This window comes from Enhydra lutris, unplaced genomic scaffold (genome assembly GCF_002288905.1).
Source record: "Enhydra lutris kenyoni isolate GAN:26980312 unplaced genomic scaffold, ASM228890v2 scaffoldscaffold11, whole genome shotgun sequence".
NCBI classification, from domain to species: domain Eukaryota; kingdom Metazoa; phylum Chordata; class Mammalia; order Carnivora; family Mustelidae; genus Enhydra; species Enhydra lutris.
In genome coordinates this window covers 35,497,490-35,510,990 of record NW_019154095.1, presented here as the reverse complement: position 1 = coordinate 35,510,990, position 13,501 = coordinate 35,497,490, and the positions used below count along the sequence as shown (strand labels likewise).

At 43.8% G+C, this 13,501-nt stretch overlaps 1 protein-coding gene across 3 annotated transcripts in view; it reads right to left on the bottom strand.

The window, feature by feature from the left end:
* Nucleotides 1-11,750, bottom strand: part of LOC111144570 (transforming acidic coiled-coil containing protein 1) — an 88,174-nt gene extending 76,424 nt beyond the window's left edge. For all 3 annotated transcript variants that reach the window (XM_022498918.1, XM_022498920.1, XM_022498926.1), the window contains exon 1: nt 11,674-11,750. In XM_022498918.1, coding sequence (XP_022354626.1) covers nt 11,674-11,750 — 77 coding nt within the window. The remainder of the gene's footprint in view (nt 1-11,673) is intronic.
* Nucleotides 11,751-13,501: the final 1,751 nt, after the last annotated feature.

Sequence of the window (13,501 nt, the reverse complement as noted above, 5' to 3'; positions counted from 1 at the left end):
GCCTGACGATTCACAAACCTGTACCCCTGGGGTAAATAATACATTATATGTTAATAAAAATAATTAATTTTAAAAATAAAATAAAACACCAAAAAAAAAGAGGAGGAGGAGGAGGAGAAGAATGGGCATCCTGCTGGGTGAGGGGAGCACCAGGGTCCCCTTCGCTCTCTGCAAATGAAACCTTCTACTCTACAGATTTGCCAGCCAGGAGCTACAGCAACCGCCAGGGGGCACCAGAAAGTTCTGTCACACATTCAATCAACAAACAGTTTTTAAAGAGAGTTTCTTCAAGGTTTGTATTTCCACAAATACAAAAAGTCATGATGAGTTCCCCCCCTCCCGCGTCAAAAACAGGGTGTTTATCCTGCAATTTATCCCTTGCATACCAATGAACGATATATGAAGGAGTGGGAAGACTTCCATCTTCTCAGAAGCCACAAAAGAATAGGCTCAGAACCATGGCGTTTGGAGTAAAGAACGCACGCCCAGGAGAGTCAGGATTCCAGCCAGCAGAAGGTAAGAGAAGTATGGAAGAATTCAATTTCATCCTCCCTTCAGTCCCTGTGTTCCTTTCTCCGACATGTACTATAAGTTGGTATCAGATGACTCTCATTTTATCCCACCCACCAAAGGAGTCGCCTGAAGAAACCATCTCACCTCAGACCAACGGCCGCCAAGAACTAAGCGGATGGTGGATGGCGCCCCCTGGTGGGAGGACTTGAGAACAGCGTCTTCTGCCTGGCAAGAAGCAGGTGAAAGAGGCCAGCCAGCTCCACACCTTCCTCCCTCTCCCTCTCTTCCCCGCCGCTCCCCTCCCCCACGGCTGTTGTCAGCTACTTTTGAAATTTGGACACATCTCTTGGTCCTAATCTTGTCCTCAAGGGAAGTTTCCAACAACCACTTCAGGTATCAACTGTAAAGGTGGCCCATGTTCTTCAGAACTTGACCTGTGTTCCCAAATGTCATCACTACGGGCCACTGGACTTGTACCAGGAACCGTGGGTTCACACACATGGAACCAGTGGATGCGCGGGTTTGCGAAGGCAAAGTAAGGAATGGGGGAAGGGACTGGACTCGGAAATGCTTAAAAGGTGATGTCTCTCAGGTAAAATGTCAGTCATCTTCCCATCAATACTTCATGCCTAAGCCTTCCTAGTTTTATTTTCTCAAACCCCTATTTAAGAACAATTTTGATGTAGCCATAGAAACATAACATTTTGCAGTTGTTAGGAAAGCAAGACTCACAGACAAAAATAATTCTGCGGAGAAACCCAGGAAAAGCATTCTATCTGCTCTGTGTAAATGCAATAGAGTAAATGGGTATTTATCTACAGGATGGGCAGGACAGTGTTTCTCAAACATTTACTTTGCTGAAACCATGTTATCACCAGGGACCAAGCCATAAAAACTTATTTTCTAGCAGATAAACGGAAGCCTCTGCTGGTTAATGAGTTGCCTATGTGGCCAACCGACTTTGGAAATGACTGGTAATTTTGTTTCTTCTGCTTCAGCAAGGTGCATTAGACTGAATCCCAGCTCCACAATTTACTGGCTCTTAACCTCCTCCAGGTTTCTTAACTTTGTCTAGGCCTCAGTTTATCTCACTGTAAAATTGAGATAATAATATCTACTTCATAGGGTATAGGAAAGGATTTTTTTTCAAACATTTATTTATTTTAAAGACAGAGTACATGAAAGCAGGGGAAAGAGCAGAGGGAGAGAGAATCTCAAGCAGACTCTCCCTAAGCACAGACCCCAACATGGGGCTCAATCCCATGACCCCGAGATCACGACCCCATGACCCTGAGATCACGACCCCATGACCCTGAGATCATGAACTGAGCTGAAACCAAGAGTTTCAGCTCAGGTCATGAAGTCAGGTCAAACCAAGACACTCAACTGACTGAGCCACCCAGGTGCCCCAGGTCTAGGAAAGAGTTAAACAAGATAATGCATTTGCTTCAGGATCCCTGACACTCCTAACTTTTATATATTGTATATATGTGTATTTTCATTTGGAAAAAGTTGACATTTTTTATAGGTTCACATGACATTTTATCATATTATCAAGGGATCTGTGATCCAAAGGAGTTTTAAGAGCTGGTGCTCGAGAGCACAGCATCTTTGTAAGATTCCTAGAGGCTCTCATCCTTACCAGTGACATACCACGCTGTTGGGCTTTTATGGGGACTTGTAGTAGGAGACAAATGTGTGAGTTAAATTAGAAACAGAACTAGCCTGCTTTCAGAAAATAGATATGACTCCAAAGTTTCTGTGTAATACCCCTAAATTTAAGCAAGTCAAATATGATTTCTTTTGCCTACAATTGTTATTAATAGCATTTGCAGCAGGCACACCACAAGATTGGTCAAAGCAAAATTGTACTATGTCCAGGCAATATATATATATTATATATATATATATGTAACATATATATATATAAAATATATATATAAAATCTCCACAGTATCCTTAGCATTGAGAATTCTGAAAATGAAGAAATGTCAGTGTGAGGAATGTTCTTACTCTTTGGATTTACCAAGTCTCTACAGGTAGAAGAGCTGGCAGATAAAGGATGAGTAGAGAATAGTGGTTAATCATTTGCCATTCCTTTTATAAACCCACAAGGACTTTACATCATATTACCATGAAATATAAAGTCTAGACTGTCCAAGGAAAGTGTGTGACAGCATGCAGATGACTTGAGAGGATCTGAAGGCACTACTGTTTCCAAACAGGAAGATAAACTTTTTAAAATGAAACCTTCAGGGGCGCCTGGGTGGCTCAGTGGGTTGAGCCTCTGCCTTCCGCTCAGGTCATGATCTCAGGGTCCTGGGATGGAGCCCCGCATAGGGCTCTCAGCTCAGCAAGGAGCCTGCTTCCCCTTCTCTCTCCTACCTCTCTGCCTACTTGTGATCTCCCTCTCTGTCAGATAAATAAATAAAATCTTAAAAAAAAATAACAAAACAAAATGAAACCTTCAAATGAACCACAGATTGACCTACGTCAGTGTAAAATCTATGAAAAAAGCTCAATTGTGAATATTCTTTTTTCCCAAGTTCCACATATCCCCCCCGCCTCCATTCCCAAAGTCACCTCCACTCTCCTCTGACTCTCTGGCAAATGTCTTGCCTCCCAAATTATAAATGAATACTCAGATTTTAAATATTTAAAAATGCTTTTCTCTGCTCTTGTAAATTCCTACATAAATAATAAATGATATTCACAGGGCCTGAACACAAGAAGCTAGTCAGTTAATATTTGTTGAATGGATAAGAATGGAAAGAGAAAAACCAACAAGTGTTAAACAGAAGGAGAGAGAGTTTATAATACTCAATTTTTAAAAAAATATTTTATTTTTATTTACTTATTTGAGAGAGAGAGAGAGAGAGAGATAGTGACAGAAATAGCAAGAGAGAGCATAAGCAGGGAGAAAAGGGAGAAGCAGGCTCCCATTGAGCAGGAAGCCCGATGTGGGGCTTAATACCAGGACCCTGGGATTGTGAACTGAGCCAAAGGCAGATGCTTAATCAACTGAGCCACCCATGCACCCCTAATACTAAATTTTTAAAATGGTATTACAATCTGTGGGAAAAGAGGGATTATTTAATGCAGGTTTTCCTCAATTTACAACAGGTTTCCTCAATTTACAACAGGTTACGTCCTGAAGAACCCATTATAAGTTGAAAATATCATAAGTCAAAAATGCATACGCCTAAACTATGGAACACCACAGCTTAGCCTAGTCAACCTTAAATGTGCTCCGAACACTCACATTAGCCTACAGTTGGGCAAAATCCCCTAACACAAAGCCTACTTCATAATAAAGCGTTGAACATCTCCTGTAACTGACTGAACAGTATACTGACGGAGAGAAACAGAAGGCTGGTCCGCGTAGCCATAGTCCACCCTCGTGACCGTGGGGCAGATCGAGGCCTGGGGCTCCCTGACGCTACCCAGCTTCATCAGAGAGGATCATCCTGCCTAAGGCAGGCCCGGGAAAGGACCAAAACTCAAAACTCGAAGTATGGTTTCTACTGGACATATGTGGCTTTTATACCACCATCAACTTGAAAAATCCTAAGTCAAACCATAGTAAATCAGGGACTGTCTGTACTTAAGACTAGTACCGGAGTAACTGGCTAGCTTTTTTGAAAACAACAAACAAACAACAAGAGCAACAAAAACATTAAAGCCTTACCTTCACTAATGATTCTAGAAATTTCAGATAGAATAAATGGCTTCTTAAAAAGAAAACTACAAGAAGAAAATAATTATCTCATCTTGGGATAGGGAGAACTTATTAAGCATAAAAGCAGTGGAAGAAACCCTACAGGAAAACATGATAGGTTTATTTATATTAAAAAGTAACAGGACTACTAAACGTAATGTGGTATTCTGGATGGGATTCTGCAATAGAAAAAGGCAGCATTCATTCATTCACTCATTTTAAAGATTTTATTTATTTGTCAGAGAGAGAGAGCTCAAGCGAGCGCACAAGCAGGGGGAACATCAGGCCAAGGGAGAAGCAGGCCCCCTGGTGAGCAAGAAGCTTGACCCAAGACTCGATCCCAGGATCCTGGGATCATGACCTAAAAGGAAGGCAGACAGTTAACTGAATAATCACGAATTATGTCATCATGAATTATGACATTTTCACACAATAAAAATAACATATATAAAAAAGGAAAAGGATATCAGATAAGAACTAAGTAAATCTGTATAAAGATAGATTTCAGTTTATATATCAGCTATGGTTTCATGAATTATAACAAACACTATACTAATATGAGATACTGATAACAGGGAGACTCTGTGTGGGATCTACAGGAACTCTCAGTAAGTCTGCTGAATTTTTCTGTAAATCTAAAACTGTTCTAAAATAAAAAGTTAATTTACTAAATACCTTCCCCATGAGGCACCTGGGTGGCTCAGCTGGTTAAGCATCAGACTCTTGGTTTAGGCTCAGGTCAATCTCAGGGTTTTGAGACCTTTGTTGGGCTCTGTGCTCAGCAGGGAGTCTTTTCCGAGACTCTCTCTCTCTCCCCCCCCACCCCCACACATGAGCGCATGCTCTCTCTCAAATAAATAAACAAACAAATCTTTAAAAAATACCTCCCTTTCCAGGGGCGCCTGGGTGGCTCAGTGGGTTAAAGCCTCTGCCTTTGGCTCGGGTCATGGTCCCAGGGTCCTGGGATTGAGCCCTGCATTGGGCTCTCTGCTCATCGGGGAGCCTGCTTCCTTTCCTATCTCTCTGCCTGCCTCTCTGCCTACATGTGATCTTTGTCAAATAAATAAATAAAAATCTTTAAAAAAAGAAAAAAGATTTAAAAAAAATATCTCCCCTTCAAAACAATAAAAAAATGGAGGACAAGGGTTATTAGATTTGTATGGCATAACAGCTAGGCATATAAATCTCTGGATTCAGGCTGTCTAGGTTTAAATTTCAATTTTATCACTCATGAGCTGTGAGACCTCGGGCAAATTGTTAAATCTCTCATGTATAAAATAGGAATTTAAACTCGTACTTACTTTATAGGGCTATTTTGAGAATCATGTAAGTTAATGTATGTTAAGACATTAACATTCTCCTAGCACACAGCAAGCACTCAATAGATGTTAGCTGACCTCATCATATAAAGAACCCTCACAAATAAATATGAAAAAAATTAGTATTTCAGTACAAATTGGTCAACAGAAATAAATTAAAAATTACAGTTGGCTAATAACATATGGAAAAAAGTCCACTCTCACTGATAACGGACACAAAAATTAAATCAAGATTATATATTTTTTTCTTACCAAACTGGCAAAGATTCAAAATGATAGTGCCCAGCATTGGAAAGAATGTTACACTGCTGAGGAGGGGGAAGGAGAGTAATCAATACTAGATTGGGGGAGATAATTTGACAATATACAGTAATATATATAACATATAACAAAACATTCAGAATATTCACATTGTTTGATCCTATAATTAAACTTCTAGGAAAGTATCCTACGTCATTAATCAAAGATGTACAATGAATTATAGGGATATTTATTAACTGTATTATTTACATGAGCAAGAACAGTTACCAACCTAAATGTCAACCATTTAGGAAAAAACTGAATAAACTATAGTACATGTAGATAATGTACCCTCTCAGTATAATGATACAGAGAAATGTTAATAATGTTAAGTCAAAAAATCAGAATATACAACACAGTGTAACCCCACTTTTGAAAAATATATTTACTGGGAAAAAAGAGAGAGTAATATGTACCAAGATATTAACAGTCATCTCTGGGTAATGAGATTATGAATGATTTATTTTCTTTATAGATTTCTGGGTCCAGTACATGTTACAACAAGGACGAATCTTGAGGACATGATGCTAAGTTAAGCCAGACACCAAAGAACAAACACTGTATGCTTCCAGTTACAGGAGGGACCCAGAATAGGCAATAAAGACAGAAAGCAGAATAAAGGTTACCAGTGGCTAGGAGAGGGGAGGATGAGGAGTTATTGCTTAATGGGTGCAGAGTTTCTGTCTGGGATGCCAAGAAAGGCCTGGAAATGGGTATTTGTGATGGTCACACAACACTGTGAACATACTTACACTTCATTTTAAGTGTACACTTAAAAATGATTTAAATGGTCAATTTTATGTTACGTGTATTTCACCACAAGAAAAAAAAATCCCACGAGAGCCTGAGTGAGCTTCCTCAGAAGATGGGCCTCCACGTCCTGTGGCCATTTGGATGCGGCCAGTTCATCTCCTGACCTTGGGTTAACAAATTCTTGCACCCTGCAGCCCACTGTCTACAAACCAACTCAGACATTACACCTCCTGGCTGGGCTGAGAGTTCAACTCGGGGCTGGATCCCCAAGATCACAAGCTGAGCCGAACTCAAGAGTTGGATGCTTAACCAAATGAGCCACCCAGGTGCCCCTTCTCTTCTTGATTTTTAGTACAAACATGTACAAGCTGGGAGAAGCTGTGGGGTGGAAGTGGGGGTGGGGCACAGTTGGTCACAGAATCGAAAACAGGGAAGAAATTGGGGAACAAAACTATACCTGAACCTCCTTAGAGTTTCAATCCTTGATAGACCAACTACTTTATCTTTTAATGATTTTTCAGAGAGAGATTTTTCTTCCCTTATTAACCTTGTTACTATCTGAATTACCCCCAGGGTCTAGAAGTTGTGATCACTAAACTCAACATATACACACAAATAATCCCCTTGTCTTTCCAATTCTGACCATTTCCTTTTGTGCTGGCCTCACAGGGAATGGAGCCATTTAAACATGGGTATTTAAAAAATATCTATAACAATTGGGAACTTAATTATATTTTTTAAAGATTTTATTTATTTATTCGACAGAGAGAGATCACAAGTAGGCAGAGAGGCAGGCAGAGAGAGAGAGAGAGAGGAGGAAGCAGGCTCCCTGCCAAGCAGAGAGCCCGATGCGGGACTTGATCCCAGGACCCTGAGATCATGACCTGAGCCGCAGGCAGAGGCTTAACCCACTGAACCACCCAGGTGCCCTGGGAACTTAAATATTTTTAATGACAAGAAAAATTGCAATGGTTTTCAGAAATATTATTTCCCAAATTTACTTATTTTGAGCCCTGTGTGTCTAAAACCTCAAAGCCAGAGCTTCCTTTTCAGGTCAGGAACATCCGTCCCACGGTGACTTGCCCATTAAGAGGCACTTGAGTTTAATTGTTGCTGATTTTGCAATTCACTAGAACCTTGTAGAACCTGTAATTAATTCACGTGATCAGGAAGGCCCATGGCAGAACCACTCCAGACCTTAGAAACTCCTCCTAATAGTGCCACTGTCCTATCCCATGATGATGTTCAAATGCAAACAAAGATTGGTCTAGAAATTTAGTAAGGATTGACAGCAGGTGCATATCTTGCATTCCAGGCAGACAAGTTCAACAAGCTGTAGATGAATTAGTCACACGCTGGATTCCCTAATGAATAACAGGCTCTGTTTATGTCATTCTTCAAATCTCTCCACAAATCTGCCAAAACCAACCACCTAAGGAATCAGAGTTTTCAAACATCTCACCAAACTGCCATATTCCCAAACACATATCTGTCCTCTGGATAGTGCTTTTCTGGAAAATGTAAATTAACCGAGAAAAAAAAAATTAACTCAAGAGACCTACGGTCTTGCTTCTTCTCTAAGAGGCCTTGCTGAACTAGGACACATGTCAACCTTCCCTTCAGAAAAGACCCTGCCTTCTTCAAAAATATATATCCCAAAGAGCCCAGCATAGCCTCTGGTTTATAGGTGCATTTACATAGAAACATTGTAATAACTCAGGTAGGGGCTCTTAGCAAGTACTATGTGCTGCACTGATACATACCACTTCAAAAAGTAGTTAACAGCTACTGTCATTTTACTTATTTAATTATTTATTTTTAAAAGATTTATTGGAGAGCGCATGCGTCCACACAAGGTGGGGGGGGTGGTGGGTTGTTGCAGAGGGAGAGAATCTCAAGCTGACTCTGGGCTTGACCTCACAACCCTGAGATCACCACCTGAGCCAAAATCAAGAGTGGCTGCTCAAAAGACTGAATGACGCAGGTGCCCCACGATTACTGGCATGTTAAAGATGTAGAAATTCTACCCCACAGAAGAATTAAGTGATTGTTTTCTGAGGCTTCCCAAGCTAAGCTAGTAGGCGAGCTAGCTGGGATGCCCACCCAGGTCTGCCTCGATCGATAGGTTCTGTTCCTAATCACCATATTGTGCAGCCTCCCTGAAGAAATGAAGTAAAATCTCCCCTGCCTCTTACCAAAGCCAGCAATTTTGTTTCCTTGGGTTTAGGGAAGGTAGACAGCTACAATTTTTAATTGTAATGAGCATAATCTTAAAATTGGGCATTTCTTCAGCCAGACTGTGCACAGGAACTCGGGAAAACAAACAAACAAACAAAAGCCAGACATTTCTTTTCATGTACATCCATACTTCTTTATATTTCACGACAGAGTTCTGCTATGAGGGAGTTATCTGGTTAATTTTAATACTTGATTAAATTATTCTGCAATATTAATGGTGACCATCCTGAAACATAATTTCTCCCTCAAAAGACAAAGGCCCGTAGTAACGCTTTCCTTCTGGGATTTTCATGTATTTATTTATTTTTTTAAGGAACAATAGATTTTGAAAATGCAACTGAAAAGGCTTGAGTAGGAGACTTCCTTGAGGTCAGCGTTATCCACGACAGCCACATGTCCGGCAGGAAATCTGCAGCCGGGTGACATTAACAATGAGTCCCCCACTCTCTCAGACCCTGTAGAGACTTGTGGCTTCTACAGCTAAATAAGGCAGGGCTTGGATAAAGGGCATACTTTTAGCTTTTCATATTACAGACATGGAGTCTCATATTTCTAGTCTTTGACCTGGTGCACACCAAGTGGTTTGCAGTGTGGTCTGCACACTTTGGGACCTAATAATCCTGTCACTGCCTACAGGAGTTTATGTGCTTCTTAATGTATTCAGTTGAGTAGAGAAGGACGTCTCTGGGCTGTATTCCCAGGTGAAGAGCAAAGATGGGTTTTATGTTGATCATATTTAGGCTAGCTTTGCTAAATATCTAAGGTTCACGTAAGAACCTCACTGGAATAGAGATCTTTTCTATCTATTGCTAAGCCACTGGCTAATCTAACAATCAAATTCCTCACCCTAGCCACTGAACCTTACAAGGAAAGCACTGAGTTCAACATGCTAGCAGTGAATGATTCCAATTTTTACTTTCAAATTACACAGTTAACATGTCCACAAAGATTAAATTGTCAACTTTTATCCTTGACTAAAACAATATATTGCTTAGAGATAAAACTATAACTTGTCTTTCATATATACCTGATTTTATGTCACCTTCAGAACAGCATGTGAAGTGGACGTTGTTTTCATTCCCATTTTACAAATAAGGAAACAGACACAGAGAGGTTAAGGAACAGATAAAAGATCTCCAGCTATTAAGGAGCAAAGCCTAGAATTAAACCCAGGGCTCTATGCTTCCAGAACTCTTAACTTCATCTCAATGTTACATTGCTGCTTGTGTTTGCTTTTTAAAAGGTTAAACTGACTTTGTCAATTTCCTCTTTGTAGGTACTAAGCATTGCTAATTCAGATTTCTCCCTTATTCAGGAAGAATTAGAGAAAAAAAAGTGAGATGTATTCTGCCAGCTGAGACAAAAGCTGGCTTCCTAAGATAGCCCCAACTCTCCTGTAGACGGCGGCTGCAAGAGCTCTAGAGTCAGCCGACCTGAGTTCAGGTTTCTAGCTATGTGACCTTGGACAAGTCACTTAATCTCTCTGCCCTTCAGTTTTCTCATCAGTAAAATGAGGGCAATGAGAGAAACTAACTGGATGTTCTTGGGGATTAAATAACAGAGTAAGTGTTTTGCACATTTTACACGCTGGATAATTCTCAGCTATCTATATGATTAGCTTCCTGAGCTAAGTTCGGTGACCATAAACATCAGGAGGCATAACTAACATGTCTATCATGTGGAAATTCAGAAAGCTACTTTGCCTCGGAAAGATCACCAGAAAGATGACCAAAGAATTACCAAAAAGCCCTCCCAGGGCCCAGGCTACACATGCGAAGCCTAAGTGTATCTTTCTCAAATGAAAAAACTTCATCATTGGCTGAATTAAAACACAGTATGGATTCCTCAATATGACCTCACCTCCAAGATATGACGCTTTCTAAAATTATTTTAAATTAAAAGCTTAATGATTGTTGGGTTCCCAAGGCGCTCTCAGTGCATCCTCTCTGGCGAGAAGCATGGCCACCTTTCCAACCGTGCAGCTCACTTGCTCTAAATCACGTTCTCTAAAAATGTTCCTTCGCGGGGCGCCTGGGTGGCTCAGTGGATTAAAGCCTCTGCCTTTGGCTCAGGTCATGATCTCAGGGTCCTGGGATGGAGCCCCACATCACGCTCTCTGCTCAGCAGGGAGCCTGCTTCCCTCTCTCTCTCTCTGCCTGCCTCTGCCTACTTGTGATCTCTCTCTCTCTGTCAAATAAATAAAATCTTAAAAAAAAAAAAGTTCCTTCGCAGCTTGCATTTCAGTTACTTGGTGTCCCCAATTGTTTTTGTCCCAGAACAAAAGCCTAATTGCTGCTGCTACAATACAGCCCTTTTTCTGAGATCATCATGAAACCCTCGGAGCGAACAAGAGAGGGAGTTCTTAGGAGCAGCAAGCACTGCATCCAAATTCCTGAACTCCGAAGGCCAGCACTGACTGGCCAGATCACCGGAGCCTCGAGCTCCTTTCTGATTATCTGCACCCCCTCCCCCTGCAAATAGCTGTCTCGCGAATACTTCGGAACCCTTTAGGACACGTGTTTTCCTGCTTGGACGAGTTCGGGAAAATTCGGGGTCCCCTTCTCCCACCCGCGCTGCGTGAACAGGCACAGGGCAGCGGCCCCGCCTGGGCGCGACTGTGTCGCGGTGGGGTCGTGGCTGGGCGCCCCGGGACCCCGCAGGGCCAGGCTCGGGGCGGGACGTCCCACCAGGCCCACCCCGGAGCCCCCGGTCCCCGAGGGCGCGGGCGGGAGCCCCAGCTTCCCAACCCCGGAGGGGCAGGCGCCGTGCGCTCGCATCCCGGGCTGGCACGTAAACCCCCAACGGCGACCCCGTGGAGGGCTCGGGACTCACGCGCTCTCTCGGGCTGTCGGGGGCTTGTCCCCGGCCGGCTCGCGGCCCCGCGGGCTCTGAGAGTGCGAGCCTCCCATAGCTCGGAGCTCGGCGCCCTGGCTGCGCCCGCCCGTGCTTCGCGGCGCGCCGGCGGGACCCGACCCTGGGCGGAGAGGAGGGGCAGAGCGGGGGAGGAAGGGTGGGGCGGTGGCGTGGTGGGGCGGGCGGGTGGCGGGGAGCGGGGCCTCAGGGTCCCGGCCTCGGGGAAAGCCGGCTAAAGGGCGTTGCTCGAGGCGCCGCCAACTTCGCCGCCAATTGCAGGGCTCGGCCTGCACGGCGGCTGGGGATTCCCGCCCCGGGAGATGCTGAGCGCCCGGCTCCCGCCGGGGCCCCGCGACGCTTCCGGGGGGGATGCGGGCCCCGCACTCCCAGCAGGGAAGTCCCTTGGCGGCGAACGAAGACAGGTGGAGGGGGTGGGAGGCCTGGGCGCACCTCGAGGGCCCCGCGGACCGCGAGACGTCTGCGTCTGCCCGCCAGGCCCCGGGGCGGTCGGCGGCGCCGGGGGAGTCCCTGCTCCAGGCGAGTGGGGCGGCTCTGCAGGGAAGCACCGGTAGGGGGGGTTGGGGGTGGGGTGTGTGTGTGTGTGTGTGTGTGTGTGTGTGTGTGTGTGTGTCGGGATCCCGAGACCGGTTGGGGTGTGTGTGTGTGTATCTCCCGAGACCGAGGCTGCCTTTCCTAGCGGCCTCCGCACCGCAGCTTCTCCGGAGAGCGAGACCAGGGCAGAGCCATGGGGAGAGACGGGTTTATCCCGGTTCTGCCCACGACTAGCTGGGTGACTTGGGACAAATTACTTCACCCTCAGCGAGTCTTTGTTTTCTTCGTCTCTAAAATGAGGGGGGTATGTTCATTTTTATCTCTAAGGTCCCTCTGGTTCTGACATTCAGTTTGGAATAACTTCTCTTCCAAACTCTGTCTTAGGGGAAAATGCCCCCATCGTCCCGTCGCACCTGTGATCCACCTGATGATATACCTAATAACTCCCTTTGCAGAATATTTCATGCCCTCGCTCACCCACCCCCATCTCCTACATCCCTCCTCTCCAGCCATCTCTCCTCCGTCCCAGTGTTTTGTTTTGCTTGTTTTTCAACAAAGATTGGAATGCCCTTTTCTGCTAACACCTATTTAGTCTTCCAGACCACCTCAGACCTCCATTCTGTAACACTATCCTGCATCCTGATAGTACATTTTTTTTGTTACTGCCTGTTTCTTCCAATAGAATGTAAACTCTGGGGGCACCTGGGTGGCTCAGTGGGTTAAAGCCTCTGCCTTCGGCTCGGGTCATGATCCCAGGGTCCTGGGCTCTCTGCTCAGTGGGAAGCCTGCTTTCCTCTTCTCTCTCTCTCTCTGCCTGCCTCTCCGCCTACTTGTGATCTCTCTCTCTGTGTCAAATAAATAAAATCTTAAAAAAAAAAAAAAAAGAATGTAAACTCTGCAAAGACAGGGAATTGTTTTGTTTCCCCTGTTCCCCCAACACTGCCTGGTGCATCATTGACACTAATAATTGTTGATAAATGCACGATATCGTTTTCCTCCCCCAATGTTCCCACACCATGTATTAATTCCTCTAACATAGCACTTACCGATCTTATTTTGTAATTATTTCTTTACTTACCTGTCTTTCCACTAGAATATTAGTTCTATAATTCTTGTCATAAGCTCTATGCAAGCTTAGTACCTGGAACAGTGCCTGTATCCTGCCTTATACACTATAAGTGTTCGATGAATGAATGAATGAATGAATGGGACTGTGGCAAAGCACACAGAATGGTGTTCAATATTAACTTTGTTC